Genomic DNA, 19,451 nt, shown 5'->3' with positions numbered 1-19,451 from the left:
CCCTCCTTCATTCTCCTCCACATCCATACCTCACTAATTCTTCCTCCCGAGAGTTTCTGCTCCATATTCCCACTGCCCTGCTCTATCTTCTTTTCTCTGCGATTGCCGGTAAGAGCAAACAGAAGCTTCATTCGAGCTCTGGAGCTAAACGCTGTGCCAAGCCCGTAATGACAAGCTCCCAGAGTCTCTTCTCCATCCAACACATTGGCCTCCTGCTGCTCAGACAGCAGCTCATTTGAATATAAACTTGTGAACCCAGATGTACCCCCGGCCTAAATGGTATATTGTCAACTGTGAAAGCTAATTATGGAAAATAGGGTCAGCATGGTAGCTGATGATGGAGACGACGGAGGTTGTTGTGGGAGGAATGTGGGCGTCTAAGCCAGCCAGGATGTTTGGGGTTAGCATAATCGCAGGTCAATCTTATTTTACTTCAGCGCCTCTGAACTATTTTATACAAGCACCCTTGGACTCTTGTTGATTTTCACCGACTGCCAGGCTTTTGAAAATGTTGTTAACTCATAAATGCCAAAATAACGCATAAGTGTTTCATGCAGACTCACAAACACACAGTCACGGAGCAGACCTGTTTCCTTTATGGTCGTGGATGGATATCATAAATAATTCTGGTTCAGTGAATAATAAGAATGGATGAGCCGAACTGAAAATACACAGACACATACCTGCAATGGACAACCATGGGTCCCGCATCTGGAGGATTGCAGGCCTTGACCCGGCGAAGGAAGGCCAGGAAGGGGGTGGGATGTTCAGGCACCCCGTGGTCTGGCCAGGCTGTAAACTGGAAGTGACGGACTTCACGCTTCTCATTTGAGCCGCTCTGGTTGAGCAGATTAGACGTGGGGTTAAATATAAAGACTTAGTTATTCTGTAATTTTTGTAAATGTCCACAAATCCCATTAAAAAAACGTAAACAAGCATGTCATGAGCTGCCCAGGCTATCAGGTTTAGTCTAGTTTATTTTAAAAGAAATCTGCAGGGCACTATAGTTTTTGGCAAACACTGCTCAAATATAAAGAAAGTGTATTAGTTGGCACTCTCTTCAGCCACTGATTAATACGCTGATGTGGTTTGATCACTCATTACAGCAGCAGGATGGTTTATAGTGTGAGCTCTCAGAGCTAGCTCTAAAAATATGCTATCCAACCATGCTGGGAATGAAATTTTGTTTATAGACCTGCAACGAAGTATGTATAAATATTTGAACAGATCAATTACGCACACTCCATTATACATGCCATGTTTCAGTACCTTGTAAAGAGCGAAGGTCCTGACAGAGTAGGTGGCCAGCTCCACCGTGTCAAGCAGAGTGACCTGGATCAGGCCGTAGGTCTCTGTGCCACGTGTTGGCCAGTACTGATCACACTTCACCTAAAATGGAAGAGGGGAGAAGCTGTGAGAGACGAAGAGGTTGAATATTTCTTTGCAAAGATTTTGGTGAAAGAAAAGAGAAAGAAAAGAGCTGACGTGACTTCGAGTGCATGTGTAGAGGGAACAGAAAAAAAAAGAAAAGAAGGGGGAGAGGAGTGCTAAAGCAGATCAGTGAGAGAATTTGAGAGAATCAGACAGTAATGTACATACAGAGACAATCCAGCATATGAAAAGGGGTTTTAGTAAGTGTGTGTCTGTGTCGGGTGGGGTGGGCGTTTGATCATGCTAGTTAACTGCTATAGGTTGGTGGGCTCTCTCAAAGATCCACACCAGTGCTCAGAAAAGCCAAGAGATACCGAAAACTCATCCTTCACATATTCGATGCTGTACGTTGCTAATACATCGCAGCCTCACAAATCCCTACATAACCAATCGTAGCACACACAAAATCCCAGCATCCCTATCAAGAAAAACACTTTGATTTCCCCTGCACCCGGCAGTCATATTTGTAGTTCTTCGATTTGGCTTCGGAGACCACAGAGGAGGGAGGAAAAAAAAAATCCCAGAGGAGATGAGGGGGGGCTTGGCAGAATCAGGCCAAACCAAACGTTATGTGCTGATCCCTCCAGTCCTCACATCAAAGACTGCAGGGAGCTCAGCTCAGCTTGCTCTGCATTCCACTGCTCCAGACTGGGGATTATGCGTTTTGGCCCGTGATGTTCAGGCTGTAATTACAGCTTTTCAACTGTTGTTTTCCCACCAGACCTTGAGAGACTGTGGGGACAGGAACGGTTGCCTGTGTAAGGAGGAGGGGAGGCTCACACTGACAGAGCATAAACAGGATCGCAAAAAAAATAAAATCCCTGGTGTGAAGACTATATTATCCATTGATTTATGAGGCTAGCAGCATAACTGTGCCCTGTTCTAGCGTGGTTTGATTGGTGCTAAAAGGAAGGATGCTGGCATCGTTCCCACAGTGGGACCATCTGTGATCATCTGTGCGCTTAATGCGTAAACACATAATGGTATAATGTTGAGAGGTGTTAAATGAGATTAAATAATTTTCTCCAACAAGCAGCCCACTACTCACTCAAACAGTACGTGCAGAGCTAGTGGGCTGATAATAAACAGCTAAATATCTTCAAATTGAATGTTTTCATTTCATAACGCTGTTTATTGAATTTTGACAATTTACAGCTTCACAAGCTCAACACAAACTTGCTCTGCAGTGGAAAAAAACACAAAAAACCCAACCGAAAAACAACCAAAAAATAAACCTTATGACAATGTAGCCAGAAAATAAGGACTACATAATATACTACACAGTCACAAGACAGGAAGTGGAGGAAAATGCCCATTGTGGGTGCGATCATGCAAACCATAAACACTCATGTGCACTCTTTATGAACTGTATTAAAAGCAAAAAATAACATTTTTAACTAGTTAACTATGTGGTCAGTTTACAATACAATTTTTGCATTATCATCCAATGCATTATTTGCTATTGCTTGGAGAAAAAAAAGAGGAGGTGGGGAGGGAGCAGAAAAACTATAACAAAACGGGGGATAAAGGTAAGGAGAAAACCATGAGAAGTGAGTTTGCACTTATAAAGGGATTTTAGCAAAGGAGAGAAAGAGAGATCTTGCCTTAGAGAAGAAATAAGAGGGCATCTGAGGGTCAAACAGACACAACAGAGACAGTTGGAAAAAGTTGAAAAGGAAACAGCGTTTTAACACAAGGCACAGGTTAATAGGAAAAGAAGCACAAATGGGAAGAAAGGATAATTTTCTGAAAAGGTCTTTGGACATAATTGGTTAACACTTCAGTCATGATTCATACCTCAAGCCATTCATGTTCATTTTACTCTGACATGACATTCTCATTACACTGAATTTTTACTCAAGTGCACATTCTGTTAACAATAGCAAATGCCTCGAAGCCAGATTATTTTCTAATTCATTACTTACCCCAATTTAGCTGTACTTGTAATTCCTCCAGGTCTGGTTCATCAATCCACGCTATTTTTTTTGCCTTCTACTCTGATACACTACATGCCCATTCTGACTTCTCAAGAACATTTAGCTTGGTCGTCATGCACTAAATGTTGTATTCCAGCGAATCCTCGCGTGTCCTCTTCTAGCCTATTCTGTTCACTCCACCTACAATCTATTGTCCTCGTGCATTCAAATAAAATAAAATGAAATAAAATAAAACTCGTGTCTTTTTCTAGTCTCTCTGTATCTCCTCACAACATGCCACAACACCATTTCTCACTCATTATGTCACTCTGACCATCAGTTATATATACACGCCTCCATCATGACAGCTTATGCATTAGTCGCACGTTGCACATAACTTGCTTTCTAATGTAAAGAAAAAATACTGACGATACCGATGATGAAAAATGTTTGTCCGTCAGCATGCCTGCTAATGCTGAAAAATATTTAGGAGCTCACTAACAATATTTCAGTACTAATTACCAACAAAACGACTCTTTTCCCCACAAACTTTAAAAGTTAATTCAGCCACAGAACATTAGCTTCCAGTTCGGAGTGACTGGACAGCATTGCATATGGTATAAAACAGCAGCTTTTGTTGGCCTACGCAATCTCACTAACAAAACGTTTAATTTAAGTTTCAATGATTATGATTTTGTGGATACCAATTTAGACACAATTTTCATTTGAAGCTATCCAATGAAAACACCAGCCAATATTACTGTATTATTATCAGCTTATTGCCACAATAATGTAATAATAGTAGAAGTTTTAAGCCAAAACATTTTCTTGTTACCACCTTAACACATGGCGACCACAACGCTACCAAATAGTTCTACCTCACTGGCATCCTTGGTTAATAAATGTAAATATTAAGTTTACAGAGATATACAAATTGTTAATACCTTTGTATTACTTGCTTAATATCTTGGTTATTATATTATTGTCTGATTATGTTGTTATTATGAAACTATTACCCTACTATAAGAACATTACTGAGCTGTAATGGAGGCTGCTATAATATATTTATTGTTGCAGATGAACTCTATATATCATATTCTTTTCAGCTTGTGAAAAAGTAGATGCTTCATAATCAAAGACAAATAGATAACCTCATTAATTTTAACCAAACGTGTAACTTTTCTCCTATTTTATGCAGTGGACCTCACAATAGAGCTTACCCAGTTCTTATACTACATTTGATACATTTAATCCAATAATAAAACCACAATTTTTCTCATCTAGCCTTATGCTTCATCATGTCCTGCTCTAGTCTTCGGCTTCGTCTGTAATATTGTATTTGTACTCATTCTCTGTGATGCTCTCTGTATTCAGCTCTGCAGTCGTGCACACTCCCACCTTATTCCATTTCCTTACCCGTGATTTCTCTTCCAGCTTGGTCATCATGATGATGTTGGCTGTGTGCTGCTCCCAGACCATCCTCCAGAAGTCCCCGAAGGTCTCGGGAAGGGCGCCCTGAGTGGCAATGTAGGCATTCTGACGGCGGTAGCCATCAATATAGTTAGCGTTGATGTAGTCACTGCCCGGGACACCTGAGTAATAAGAGAAAAAGTGGAGGTTATTTAAGGTGGAGAAAAGAATAGAAACACATGTGTGCATGTTGAATTGGAGAATGGATTAGATGGAAAAAGCAAATAAGGGAAAAGACAGAAAAACAGATGGGAGCAAAAGATACAGGCGGTGATGAAACACTCAATTCTAAGTCTGTATGCTGAGAGTATGGGAATGATGCATGGCATTGATTGCATCAAATTACTGTCTGCAGATGAACCTGATTTTTATTCTGTTCCATGTTGAAATAATCCAAGTCTACTACTATAAAGGCAGGTTTATGTGCAAGTAATAAAGGGTGAGGATCATCTGAGGTCATGGCAGGGAGATTAATGTTTTCACAGGGCCCAGAGGCCTTTGGTGTTGGATTGTTCAGCCGTCTTGTTTTATAATACATGCTAAGACGATCACGGGCCTAATCTGAGTATACTCTGGATGTGTCGCTTTGAATGGCAATATGACTGTAAGGCCGTCTCTGTGTAAGACTCGGCTGACACTGCTTGTCCTGGAAGGGATTGTGTGTGTGTGTGTGTGTGAGAGAGATGTGAAAGACTGTCTGTGTGTGTTTGATTTAGGATCAGGCCTGCTCATCTAGGGCCTAATACCATAATCCCAAAAATCACTGAGTCACAGCTCAAACATGCACACATACGCCAAAAACACCAAAGTACACACACATACACTCAGGCACACATGCGTACGTTCAGCTGTGACCCGATTCTGCCGAAATGGGACCTAAAAGTCCTTTTGAGCCTTCAGATGGCAGTTTACGTTTAAACAGATTGAAATCAATGAACAAACAGCGGGATGCTGACAGGAAGAAACTCCTGCAGCCGAGTCTCCTCCCGCAGCTTATTTTACGAGCACGAATCAGTCCCATACAGTTGTAAAATCCCACGCCAACATCGCAAACACACACACACACAGCAGACACACACACTCAAATGACAGAGGAGCAAGAGGAATGCTTATACAACTTACTTTAAATGGGATGTGGACAGACGGTAAGAAGAGCTTCTAACATATGTTTATCAACCCCAGTCTTTAAAAGACAGCTTGCCTAAATTCTTTGATGCGCTACAACTTTACTGCAATGGACTACAACAGAAGCAATCTGCAGATAAAACACACACTCGCACTTTCCAGTCACTTGGTGGGAATGCTGGCTTGGCAGAAGGTCTGCGTTCAGCAACGCATGGAAGCGGCTGCGAGGAGAGTATATCTTTGTGCTCGTCCACATCTGGGCATATATGGTTTTTTGTGTGTGTTTATGCGTGCATGAAAGCGCTCGTGTGTGTGTGTTTGGACATGCTCAACAGTATTTGCATTTTCTTAGCTGGAAGAAAGACAGACAGCCAGGGCTCCAGGACAGGCGGGGGCGGAGGGGCTGCTCACACATGCTCTGCCCAGATAAGGCTCATCTGTTTGGGCTTGGCCTCCCACTGCCTCCCTCTCTCCACATTGGAGCTGCCAGTTTCTCTGCCTCGGGTCTTTCCCAGCTGAGGTGGGTGAGTGCGCTTCAAAATGCACACTGAGTACAGAACTATTTGTTTCTTCTCATTTTAAACCATTCAGAAAGCCCAAATCCAGGAAAATGGGCACACCATGAATAAATCGGTAAACAGTCTAAATAAAGCACGATCGCACGCTATCTCCTCAGATATTAAATTGGTCAGGCCGGGTCCAAACCAGTCATATGATGTGGCAAAACAGTGGGGTAAGACACAGCAGTTGGTTAGATGGGAAAAAATGATTGTTTTCATTGTGTTTACGTAGGCTCAGCACTTGGTTTGTGATGCATGGGAACAGCCAGTGCAGAACAGCTTCGAACTATTAACATCCCATCTTTCACGGATAGAAGCTCTCACGCAAAAGTTCACACAGTCATATACACACATGCACAGTATGACATAACGCACTACTTTGCCTCCACACCCAAACTCAAGAATCACAACTTCATGCCCAATTTAAAGCCTAGCCCAAACCATAACTCTGCAACCAAATCGTAAACCTTAAATGGCCCTGAGAAAGTGACCAGAGTGGCCTCATTTCCTGAAACCATTACCATAGCCATATAAAGACGGAGGTAACAGGTCATGCACACCCACACACGCACACAAACACAGCGGAAGCGTGTCCTACCCTCGATGCTGGAGAGTATAACTCTGGAGTGATCGTAGGCAATGACGTTCGCGTAGCGGTTCTTTGGTTTGTTGACCTCCAAGTTGGAGTTCTCCCACGTGAACTGTTGACCAGGATCGACTGACTGCAAGACACGCAAGCGAAGGTCAAACAAAGAACAAACATCAACGAGAAGCTGTTGCAGTTATATCGTTTCATGTGGCTTACCACAGTTGTTCTGTGCTCAATCATGTTTTTGTTACCAGAAATATTTTGGCATTATTAAAGCGAGTGGGTTTCAGACAGTGAGACTAGCATGCAGTCTGTCAAAAACATTAGATTAAGATAAATGGCCGTGGCACGAATGATTCACAGGACTTGCAATGAGGAAAAAACAATCTTGCTACATACCACTTTTAATCCCCGTATGATTGTAAGGTACGATATGCTGCTTATGCGTGCACAGCATTGGCTGATTCTCTAAAATCACACATAAGCACCAAGCATTAGCACTTAAAATTTACTGCTGGCATCGATATCGCTATCTCTTAAACTGAACCTCAATGTGCAAGAAATTGGCATCCAGAATAGGAAGATTTTAACAGTTCCAAGAATCTGAGCTCACAGGCACCGGGGCAGGATCGTTGCAGCAAAACCCACTGTTAAAACCAACAACAAACTGAAAATTAAGAAGGTATTATTGATACTGTATAGGAACGTGGGCAACCATGATATCCCTTTTCAAGAAAGACTTTCCACTTTCAAAACTAGCTAAAAGAGAAAGACGATAAAAGCGCAACCAATAACCCTGGGAGAGAGGGGATGGTTGTGTTAGACCAACACATTAAGTTCCTAGAGGGTAATTACAGCAACCATTCCTGTTAGCTGGTAGAGGCAGACATGAGGTCATTATAGGGCTGTCGATGGAGAGGGACGAAGAGGAGAGAGCCAGAGCAATTTAGCAATTCTGAATATTTTACGACACATAATTATGGTTTGGTTGAGGAAAAAGTGGACAGGAGCGGTACTGGATACGTGCACGTATCTGTGTGTGTGTGTGTGTTTAAGACTGCTTTCCATGAGCAGCCGACATCATGTGTGCCTGATTATTACACCGCAATCATTTCTGGCCTCTCTCTCGCTCTCTCTCTCTCAGTCCCTCTTCCATCCATCTCTCTTGTTCCTTCGTTAAAGCTTCAGTACCGAACAAAGCACACAGTCATGCAGAGAGAATGTGAGGCTCAACAGAGTGGTTCCAGCTCACACCACAATTGCATACAGCTTCTCCCTCAATGTCTCCTCCATCCTCCTTTATCCTCTCTCCCAACACTCTCCGCCCCCCAAAAAACATTCTTGCTCTGTTTTTCTACTTTTTGCATAATGTGTCCTTGTCTTTCTCTATATACGTACTATATATCTGTCACACACAATTTGTCTCTCTTTTGCGGCAACCAATTAGGGCCTTATGCCGTCTCCTCCACCCAGAAGCCCTTGGCCTAAACACATTTTTTTATGCAGGGAAAAGAAAACATTTTTACTCTTTTAACAGCTCTCCGTGGAGCTCATTGTAGCGCTATTTGTGACACAGCCATAATATTTCTGCTAATGTCTTTTTTTTGTGGGCCACAGTTCAGCACGACAAGTTCAGCCACACTGTTATCTCCAAGCAAATGGCTTTTCTGTTGTTGTTCCACATTAACTCTTCAAGAAGTGTCTATTTTACAGAGAACATTTGCCTCTTGCATCTCTTGGCGAGTCTGCTCTCTGTGGCTGCCGCTTTATTTCTAGCTCCCCTTTTCTCCACCAGAGTGTAGAAATGAGGGCTTGATAACCATCTGGCTGTAAGCAAACTCTCTTTGAGCTTGCAATTTCAATTTTCCTCTTATATTTGTATAGATAACAACAAGACAGCAGAGAGAGGGAGACACGCTCGATTTTGTATCGTTTGACGGAGACAAATCCAAACGTAACTTAACTGTATAGTCAATGCGAGGCTTTAAATCTACTCGCGCTCGCTATCAGAACTGGAACTGAGCAAGAGCAAGAAACGGCAGGTCAATGATAAATATGCGAGTGTGTGCGTGTGCTTATGTGCATCAGATAATCAGCATTCGTACCTCGTACTCTTGAGAGAACTTGAGATTGTCATTTGCCTTGAGGCGCTCAATGTGATCTGCCAGCTCAGAGATGGGGACGGGCGGGTGACTTGCCATGCCTGCCGAGCACAGAAACAGAAAAAGAGGCGGTTTTGATACACACACAATTGAACTCCTTTGGAGGAAAATGTTAAGAGTTAGGATTCTCAAAGGAGGTGTTGTTTAGTGCTCGGTCCATGGACAGTGGAGGAAGCAAATGGAAGTGTTGTCTTTTTTTTTTTTTTGGTTAAGTGACCGTTTTCTCTCCAGGCAGACAGAAGGAACAATGTGCATGTTCAGAAAGTTACTGAGGCACAATAACACGTCTTCAGAGGATACGCACACTGCTGGTGAAGATTAAAAAAAAGGCTATGACACAGGCAATAAAAAATTTAGCATGATTTTAATTTTGTTTTTTTCTCAGTAGAAGTATTCCGGAGGCGTTTGATGAAATGTCAAGCAGCTTCATCCTATACGGGATGGATGGTTAGTTAGCATGGATATGGAGAAGGAAAAGAGTAGAAAAAATAGAAAGACAGAAAAAGAAAGAGAAAGAAAGAAAGAGGGGGACAAGGACCAACTAACTTGACAGACGCCGATAACCGCGGTACACTGATACACGGTAGGCTGAAAAGGGAAACAACACCACAGTTAATCTCATCAACACTGGCCACATATAGCATATTTTGCGTGTGGATATTTCTCCCCAATCTACCTGGAGTCTGGAAGTTGATTCTGCGTAGCTCCACAGGATCAGTGGGATGGTGGGAGGACATCGCTTTGCTGCAGGGAAAACTGCCCTTTCTTCCTTCAGCCTCGGCTCTTTTCCTGGAAGAACAAACATAATTTACCTCAACCTGATCTACTTAAAATGATGGACATAAACCAGCCGATGCAGTGCAGCTGTCACTCTTCCCATACATATCTTTATCCAACACACTGAATAAAGTGAGCTTGGGGGATTACAAATGTACAATTCAGCCAGTATACTTCTAGTTAATATATTGTCAATAAAGGCACACGGCAATAATCCTGACTCTTCTGGGTTCAATTTTCTAAATGATTCTTTGCAAGGAAATTGTCCCCGTAGGACAGAGGAAATGGTAATAAGCAGTGTTTGTTTACCTGTCAGGTTTGCTGGATCCACGTAGGCAGACGTGTAGATAAAAGCAGAGACAAGGATGAATAACATTAGCGTCCAATCAACAAACATCAGGGACTAAAGCATTGCTGAACTCATCATTCTCTTCCTCTCATTTAAATGGCTAGGAATAGTAATATGATCTTAAATATGCAAAACAGCACCTCCTGTAGCTATAAAGATCAACAGTAAATCTAAACACAAAAGCTTTTTCACACAAGGACACTGCATACATATCAACACCTAGCAACTCTGCCCTGGAATGGTACAGCTTAAGAACAAGTGTGAAATGAATAGCTAGAAATCACCAGGAGTTACACTCTAGGGCTGTACTGAGTATTAGATTGTTACCATCAAGGTTAATAATTTTGCTGAGCTGCATCAGTCGATCCTAATTATTCATGTGCATTAACTAACCTCTAGCTAGAAGATTGGCTGGCGAGCTTATCGTGAATAGTGCTAATGGGTGATAATGTTATCTTTCACTTTTCTCTCATGCTAGCTAACACTGCTCCGTTTATATGCCGTTTAAATGGGCGTTACTGTGCAAACACTTAAGCCACTGTTCATTTATTTGCAGTTTTCTTCAAAAATGGGAAATTGGTGCAACAATTTATCGAAAGTATATAAACTCAGTATATAAGACAAAAACAGACTTTGCTTCTAATGAGCTTGAAAGTCATTATTTGGTGTTGCCATCTTTTTTCCTCAACACACACTCTTAGGCAGCTTTCTTGTAGTTTCATTAAGTAGTCGTCAGTAATAGTTCTCCAGGCTTCTTGAAGGGCTTTCAAGTCTCTTGTTTGGATGTTGGCTTCATTTTTGTTCCATTCTCTGTCAAGAGGATCCCGTGCTGCTTCAATATTGTCAATAATGACGTTCGGGCTCTGGGGAGGTCAATCCATGACTCATAGTGCTCTGTTGTCTGTTTTTCTCTCCAGATTTGTTTTTGTTGCACTGGCGTCGTTGTCATGTTGAAAAATGATGCTGTTGGCATTTAGATGCTTGTTGGATCAAAATCTGATGGTAGTTTTCATGATTCCATCAATTTTGACATCACCAGTGGAAATGAAGCTCCGAACCATGACAGAGGCTGTTTATAACAAAAGATGGCTGAAAACAGTCATTCCTGTCACTCCAGAAGACCTGTTGCCACTGATTTTAGGTCCAGTTCTTTTCTCCACTTTTCCTTCCTTACGAGTGGCTTCTTGACAGCCACTCTTCAACTGAAGCCATTTCTCATAAGGCTTCAGCAAACAGTAGATGGATCGCCTGAAGGACCAGATGCATCTCTGAGGTCCTGGAAATGTTCTTATTTCTTAAAGACATCATTTCATATGTTTTTTAAACCTGTACACTCGTCCAGTTTTCTCAGTTTTTTTAAGGGCAGCTCGTACACCATTATGAGATATGCAAAATGTTCAGCTGATAGCTCTTTGGGAATCACCTTAGAGGTGAATGACCTTCAGAAAGCCTGAAGAAGCATTGCTCATGACTTTTGCACAGTACTGATGATGACAGAAAAAAATACATATCTATGAAAACCTCAAATTTAAGCTTAGCTATTATTAGTGTAAATAATTAGAAATATTTCACCATACTGGTTTAACCTTTAAAGCAACAAGGAAATGCTGAGTTTTTATTCATTTAGAAATATAAACGATGTTCACACAAAATGATAGATCTGACAACTGATGTAAACGATAATAATCTGTATCCACATCTCTGAAAGAAAACTGACACTGTCTGCCCTTTAGGATCTTTTTCTGTCACACACTGCTTGATAACTTGTAGGAAATATTCATGAAATGAACAAAAAAGATACATTAAGTGATGGAAATGGATAAACCCCTGCAGAATAACTGTTGTCCCTACTATAAAGACTTATGTGAAGCTTTAAATTCTTTTCTCCATATTCAGCAAAACTCAAAATCTCTTTTGTTTACAGCTTTCTTTGTGTCAGCATTCAAATGTATTACTGAACAGCGTTTATTTCTGTTTTCCTCCATCGTGCTGATCTTACCTCTTGAAGAGGAGAATGGCAATGACGATGCAGACAATGAAGATCACAGCCAGCACAGGCCCCACCACCCACAAAAGACCCTCCTCCTCATCAACAATTGGTTGAGGATCCACATATGATGATGTCACAGGATCAGAGTAAGGGCTGGTTGAATACATAGTCTGCAAGAGACCAAGGGTTTAAGCAGTTACACGTATAAATTAAACACCAGTGTACTCAGACGGTAGATTTGTTCGGGCGTGTTTGCATCTGCACTCACATTCTCGGAGAGGTCGAGCAGCGCCAGCACAAAGAAAACATAGTCTTGTCCGTTCTGCAGTGGACGGTTGCGAAAGTCGCCGTAGTTTCGGCCGTCCCCTAATGTGAATTCAATGGGCAGAGTCTTGAAGTGAGCGGTGACATAAGCCCTGGGATCTGACTGGCTAGCCTGTCCTGCGGATGCGAAGGGCTCGGCTGACGCTGGTTCTGTTGATCTCTCTGAGGAGCTATGAGGAAAAACAAAACAGAGAAAATGAGCAGGCAGGTTCAGAGTTTAGAGGAGATGGGGAAAATTGACAGAAAGGAAACAAAGAAACAAAAAAACGTCTGACACAAATACGTGACAAAAAAATAGGACAACAACCTGCAAATGCTGGTTGCACCAAGTTCAAACAAAGGGCATGACCAGATCATCAGTCTGCTTCAAACTCCCCCCTCCCATCCCAACCCACATACAAAAAAACCTTCAGAAAAAAAGGTCAGTTTTGACAATTTTACCCCAAACAAAACCCTCATTATTGTAGAAACAATGGACTGTACAGTGCAATATCACCTTAGCCCAAATTTGTTCATCAACTGAATTGCTGCCACATTTATCCACTGAGACAGTAGGCGCCATAAAACTCTATTGACTCAATTGCTTTCAGAGCAGAATAATGAGGTGGTGAAGTCTTTAGAAAAAGGCAGGAAGTGGAATTAGATGGGAAATGGCATGTGAAAGCATTGTTTAGAGTGAGCAAGGAATGGATGGTTAGGCGGTTTGCCTTCACGTAACAAGGCACAGTCTGATAAGTCTGATACAACAGACAAAAAAATCTGCATCGCATTTAACAGTTATTACCCCCATCACCCTGATTAACATAATCATTCCCCCCCAGCATCGGTATTACCTTATAACAAGTGTGACCATTATTTAGCTTTTTATTTTTCCTGCCTGCTGCATGTCTCACCTCATCCAGGTTCATTTGGTCAGGGTCCTCCCAAGGATTCAAGAATTTTCCCCCTCTCTGCTTCTTCAGCGGCACCACTACCACAAAATAACCCCTGAAACACAGCATGCAACTGGGATCAGGCCTGAGGAAGCACACTCCAAACAGCAGGTTTACAAGATTTCAGTTTCTTAAGAACCGTCAGTGTTCTGACATTTAACAGAATACTTTAAAAGGATTTCAGACACAAAAGTATGGAGGCATTTGATGTTACACTTTATTTATTCTTGATGTGTATGGAACATGATGGACACACCTGTCTATATAAAGACCCATAATTCACAAAAACAAGCCATTAAGTTAAGAAACTCTAAAGCCAGCAATTATAATATTGTTTTAAAGCACAGAAAAGGATAGGGGCATAAAACTTTCTAACACTATCAGTGGTACCACGGGCACAAAGGCCATGTGGAATAAAAGACTGAAATCATAAGGATGGTTGTCAGGTCAAGTGGAATAACTGAGCAGTAATAGTCTTGGTCTGGAAAGTGACTTAAAACCACAAGATCATTAAACGGAACTTCAAAGGTGCTCTTCAAAGATGAAGGAAACTCCCTGGAAGTAGAACTCCATTAAACTGGCCTTCATGGTAGAGAAGCAAGACAGAAGTCACTTCTGAAAAATGCGTATCAGAGCCTACTTGGAGTTTGTCAAATGGTGCACTGTGAAGTCAGATCTCCAAGCATCTGGCAAACACAATGCACTGACTCATATCATCTCTATAGTAAAGCATAGTGGAGGCAACATTATGACATTGCTTCTCTGTAGAAGGAAAAAGGAGAGAGGACAGAACTGTGGGGAAGATGAATGCAGCCAAATTCAAAAGTACAAATGTGTTGTTCACAAGAGCAGTCGTAACTTTAATTGCATAACAGGGCTAAATAAATGACCTGGACCTAAATTGTAGCCATTTAAATTTTTTCATAGATTTTTTATCCATTTAATTCTTTGAAAATTAATTTTATGAAAAGTTTAAAAAAATTGTAGTTACTTTCTGAGCATAAGAAAAAGTGGTTGGCAATTTCTATTACAAACAGACTCAGGCTGTTTCAAGTGCTTAGCTAAGCTAAGTGGCTGCTGGTGACAGAAAAGTGCTGTTGATCCTCTCATCTAACTCTGGGTGTTATCTCTACTTTAAAAGAGTATGCAGTATCTGACCATCAATATGATATACATTATACTAATATACATTATACTAATATACATTAGTATGTTTCTGTAGTTGTAGCTGCTGTGAAACGGTATAGTACGTTGAAAGTGTGTGGCATCTGCTGGGAGAGAACTACTAATACAGTATGCGGCCTCATGTTGAATCTGACAATAAGAATTTGTAAAGAGGGAATAGTATCCAAATCGATACGTATTTAAATCCAGTTTGTGTTTTTGGATTATTTTGACATTTTGAGTGACCATCTTGTATACAATAAAAGAGTGAAAAAAAAACCCCACCCCAAAACACTACTGAAGTGACAGAGAAAGACAGACTTCTGGAAAATAGCTGTGAGAAGCAGTATGCATATTTAAACATGTATGGCTTTTTGGACTTTGTATCTATATTTATTATTGGTGCCAAAAAGCAGATAAAATGTTCAGTAGTGGGGATTCGTTTGGCCTGTTGAGGGAGTTCTCAGACTTGTTGTAAGCTCCGAGACATAGTAAAATGACCTCACAGGGTCCGTAGATAAATTGATACAAAGTAATAATTTAAAGCTTTCACAGTTGGTATTTAGGATAACAAATCCACTCTGTCTACATGCTTTAAGTCTTTCCTACCTGACTTTAGCTGTGGTCTGTACAGTCGGTAGCTGCACAGTCACCATGCCATCTGCATTAGTCTTTCCCACTACAATAGGTTTGGTTTTCAGGATGTCTGGAGCGGTGGTAGTAGTGACACGGTGCTGCAGGCCCCCAGCGCTGTTGGCTCGGTTGGTTAGCAGAAAAGAGTACTGAGTGTCTGGCTCCAAACCAGTGATCAGCTTCTGAGTTTGTTTGCCATCCACTTCCACAGACTGGCCCTTCCCATACAGGATCTGAAAACACCACAAATGCACATAGAGGTCTAAATAGGAAGCCTAGTTTTGCCTTACACTTAGCTGATTAGAATAAAATTATGCTTATATTGTGCAGTTCCTCCAATGGAAGTAGAAACCACAAAGGATGGATTGCACTGACAATGAAGAAAATCAAGTTGTGATGCTATTTTGTTATAAAAAATACCAGTTCATGAATATTTGTTTACCACAGACGTGAGAGGTTTTGATGTCCTATGAATTTTCTCTTCATATTTAATCTGTAAATATGTATCAAATGTCTGTGTATTTACATTTAACTACGTTATGACTCCAAGATGGAGTGAAAAGATTTTGACATAAATTGTGGCAATTGTGAGATAAAAGTAACAGTATCTTCCTTTGTCTGTTAGGGAGCCAGACTTCATTATCTTTTCTTGACAGGAAGAGTGAAGTTTCATAGATAATGAGTGGTTGGAAATATGATTCCTCATAATTAATCTGCCATATACAACTGCAAAACATGCAATTCTGAATTTAATCTCAGGCTTTTATCAAGGTCCTGCTTTTTCAGCTTATAAACGTTAAACTGCATGAGGCACGGCTACTTTTTATACCTACTAACAAACAAATATACATCTCCTTACAGTGAACGGCTGGACAGGGTTCTTATCACGGATCTCCCAGGACAGCAAGACAGAGTTCTTCATGGATGCTTTTACTCTGAAGTTGGTGGCAAAAACTACGGGACAGAAAAAGAAAAAAGAAAAAAAAAGAAAGGAGTATTAATGTGGCCCAGCATTCGCAGTTACGGTCTCTACTGTCCAGTCCTACTGGTCTTACCTGCGTATCATTCTCTAGTACCAGCCTCATGCTAGCTATTTGCTCTTATTAACACACAGGACTGTGATTCCTGCCCAAGACCCAAAACTCTTACCTTGCTTTAGGAAAAGGATGTTGGGTCTAAGGCTACAGTGACAAGACAACGAAAAAGGACACTTAGGATGCAGCCGCAAGATGTCTCATGTTCATGTGGGACTTTGCTTGATTTACTCTCAAATGTGCTGTTCGGAAGTGTGTCTAGCATCCTGAGCCTGGTGAAGATGGGTTGTTAGAATGTGAGTGTGAGCCTACCTTGGTCTAGCCGTTGGGTCCTAAATTGGACACTGGGGCTGTAAGGCCCAGGACCGACAGCTGTGAACGCACACACCCTGACATCATACACAGTATCGGCACTCAGACCCTCCAACAAAACACTCGACCTTTGAGTGGGCACCACAACCTCTGTAGCGTTTCCCCGACTGTTTATATCCTTGTATAGCACCGAGTATTTCAAAATTTTCCCATTTTGCTCAATCAGCGGGACTGTTTTCCACGCCAGCTGAAGCGAGGTGGCAGACGCCTCTTCTGAGATAATATTTTCTGGATATCCACTCGGGATGTCTTCTGGAGTAGTCACCTCTTTTACAGCCTCTTCTCCATAGCCCATCTTGTTGCGGGCTGACAGTCTGAACACATAGTTAGCACCCTTGTGGATATCCTGGGCAGTGTAGCGGTTTTCCTTGGGGGGAAACTCAACCACTGTAAAAGGGAGAACGTCAACGCGGCCGAAGGTGAGGCGGTACCCCAGGAGTGGGGTGGCTGGACTGGGAGGGGGGTACCACTGAAGCAGGGCCGTACCCGAGTCAGTGGCACTCACTAGCAGTTTGGGCTTCTCGGGCACTACGAGGGAAAGGAAAGAAACAGGAGAGAGGGAGAGAATAATGAAAAGAAAATTAGACGGTAATTACAAAGCACATTATTCATTACCTCGAGCAAAACTGCACAATACGATTAATACAGCACCCGTGGCTTCTTGTGGCACAGCAAGGTGTGAGACCATTTCAATGGGCAATAATTATCATTAGTGATGCCAAACTCTCAAAGACAATCAACTACATGTGCCGTTTATTTCAACCTCTGTGTCTTTGTGTATGGTTGGGTCTGTGCAGACACACTTACATGGCGGGGCGGTGCACACAGTAACAGGTTTGCTGCGAGCGCCATCGCCCTTGGCAGTGTAAGCCCCTACTGATACAGAGTAGGCAGTATCTGCCTTCAGGTCCCCAAGCACCACTTCCTGCAGAACAACAAAAAGAATTGTCAGCGACAAAAGGCCACTAATTTTTGTTTGTCCTCGGGATAATGAGCAGTCACTGCTCAACAAAAAGAGACTCAAGGAGGGTGGGGTTAAAGCAACACAAAGAGGTACAGCAAAAGCGTACAGTCTTTGTGCCTGACAGTGTGACTGTGCAGTTATTCAGCTCACTTCTGCACAAACAATATCAAGACATGTACGGATACTCCTGTTTAAATCATTTTTTTAACTCAAAATATCTTTTACCTACAAAGACATTAAAAACTGATTTGTCTCCATATAAACACATATATTTTGTTAATTTCTTAGTATGTGTGTAAATCGTATATATAACAAGAATATTTTGGTGATACAAAAAATGACTCATATTATCAGTCATCTGTGGGGTTTTCTTTAGGTCCCTTTATTAAATATATTATCTTTTCTGTGTTCCTGGTGAACACGCAATACAGAAATAGAAATGTGTTCTTGCACGACGTTTAAAGACTTAATTTTAAAGCTCCAGTCTCATAAATATGACTCATCTACTTTTTTTTCTTTTTCTAACATCAAATAATATGCACAAATAAATGTTTACTCACATATACTGTTGAGTCATCATATTCCCACTGAATGATGAAGCAGCAGGAGGAAAAAAAAGAAGAGAGAAACACATTATGAGTAATAGTCAAAAGGACTTTTTTTTTATCTGCATTTAACAAAATCTCCAGTTTAATTTAAATAAAACGTAATAACACACATTAAGGCTGTTTAACCTTATCAGATTGTAAATCTTATTTTAGGAATTCTGTGAGTCAGGCTGTGTTCACATTACTTTTAGAGTTGCGATGGGAAAAATTCTCACATTTACCAGAAAACAAAACAAGAAACAAATGCTAGCTCCACTTACTCGAAAGAGTAAGAGTCAGAAAATAGTTTACCCTTACTGAAAAAAGCGCATTTTTAATGTTGAGTTTAGATGCTAAAGATGCAAAGTACGATACTTAACACTGTGGTATTTTCTTTACCAACGGACTTTGGCTGACATGACATTTGCTTGCTTTTGCTGGCACATAACATGAGTTACTAGCTGTTATTACTACTTGGACATTAGTGGAGTTACATAACATGTGATGAGAATAATGATTTTGTTCTCACGTCTGTTCGCTAAGTGTTTAGCTACGGGTTGCGGACTGTTGACTTTGCACAATCAGGAGAAAACACTGATTCTCAAATACAAGTAAGCCCACAGCTGGGTGAAGAGATTTAGACAGACAACAGAGAGGGTGCATTTGAGCAAAATTTAATTTGGATCCTTTTTAGTTGATGTCTCTATAACTGTTGATTCTTTAAAATTGTGGTGAGGGTTTGAAGGTTCTTTGGTTTCTAAAGGGTAGAAAAAGTCTGACATTCGCCGACCTGCACAAAGATGGACCAGCTTGTTTCCCGTATTCATGCAAAACTAAGCGTACTGGTTGCAGGTATGAGATATTATACAGACAGATATGAGAGTTAGCTTCTTATTTAGCAAATGTGTAGTCACTAATTCTGTTGTCATAGTGTTGTTTCCTGCTATTTTAGTAATATTGGATCCCTGTTTTGTTTTTATTGTTCCAGTAAAGCTCAGCTTTAGTTTCACTATTTTATTTAAGTTCTAGCTCTCATTTAGTTTTCCGAATACCTGTGAAGTTGCTGTTCTAG

The 19,451-nt window shown here is 41.2% G+C and overlaps 1 protein-coding gene across 1 annotated transcript in view; it reads right to left on the bottom strand.

Annotated features, from left to right (window-relative positions):
* ptprdb (protein tyrosine phosphatase receptor type Db) overlaps positions 1–19,451 on the bottom strand; it is a 155,298-nt gene that overhangs the window by 10,767 nt on the left and 125,080 nt on the right. The window contains 17 exon segments of the mRNA XM_040024437.1: positions 684–838; positions 1,270–1,389; positions 4,764–4,939; positions 7,101–7,224; positions 9,197–9,294; positions 9,800–9,841; positions 9,930–10,042; positions 10,340–10,351; positions 12,379–12,539; positions 12,638–12,808; positions 12,810–12,863; positions 13,587–13,680; positions 15,399–15,655; positions 16,282–16,376; positions 16,769–17,356; positions 17,636–17,753; positions 18,353–18,379. Of these exon segments, the coding sequence (XP_039880371.1) occupies positions 684–838; positions 1,270–1,389; positions 4,764–4,939; positions 7,101–7,224; positions 9,197–9,294; positions 9,800–9,841; positions 9,930–10,042; positions 10,340–10,351; positions 12,379–12,539; positions 12,638–12,808; positions 12,810–12,863; positions 13,587–13,680; positions 15,399–15,655; positions 16,282–16,376; positions 16,769–17,356; positions 17,636–17,753; positions 18,353–18,379 (2,405 nt within the window).

Source organism: Simochromis diagramma, unplaced genomic scaffold (assembly GCF_900408965.1).
Source record: "Simochromis diagramma unplaced genomic scaffold, fSimDia1.1 OVJJ01000302.1, whole genome shotgun sequence".
Taxonomy (NCBI): Eukaryota; Metazoa; Chordata; class Actinopteri; order Cichliformes; family Cichlidae; genus Simochromis; species Simochromis diagramma.
The sequence above is the reverse complement of the archived record's forward strand: the minus strand, read 5'-3'. Positions and strand labels throughout refer to the sequence as shown.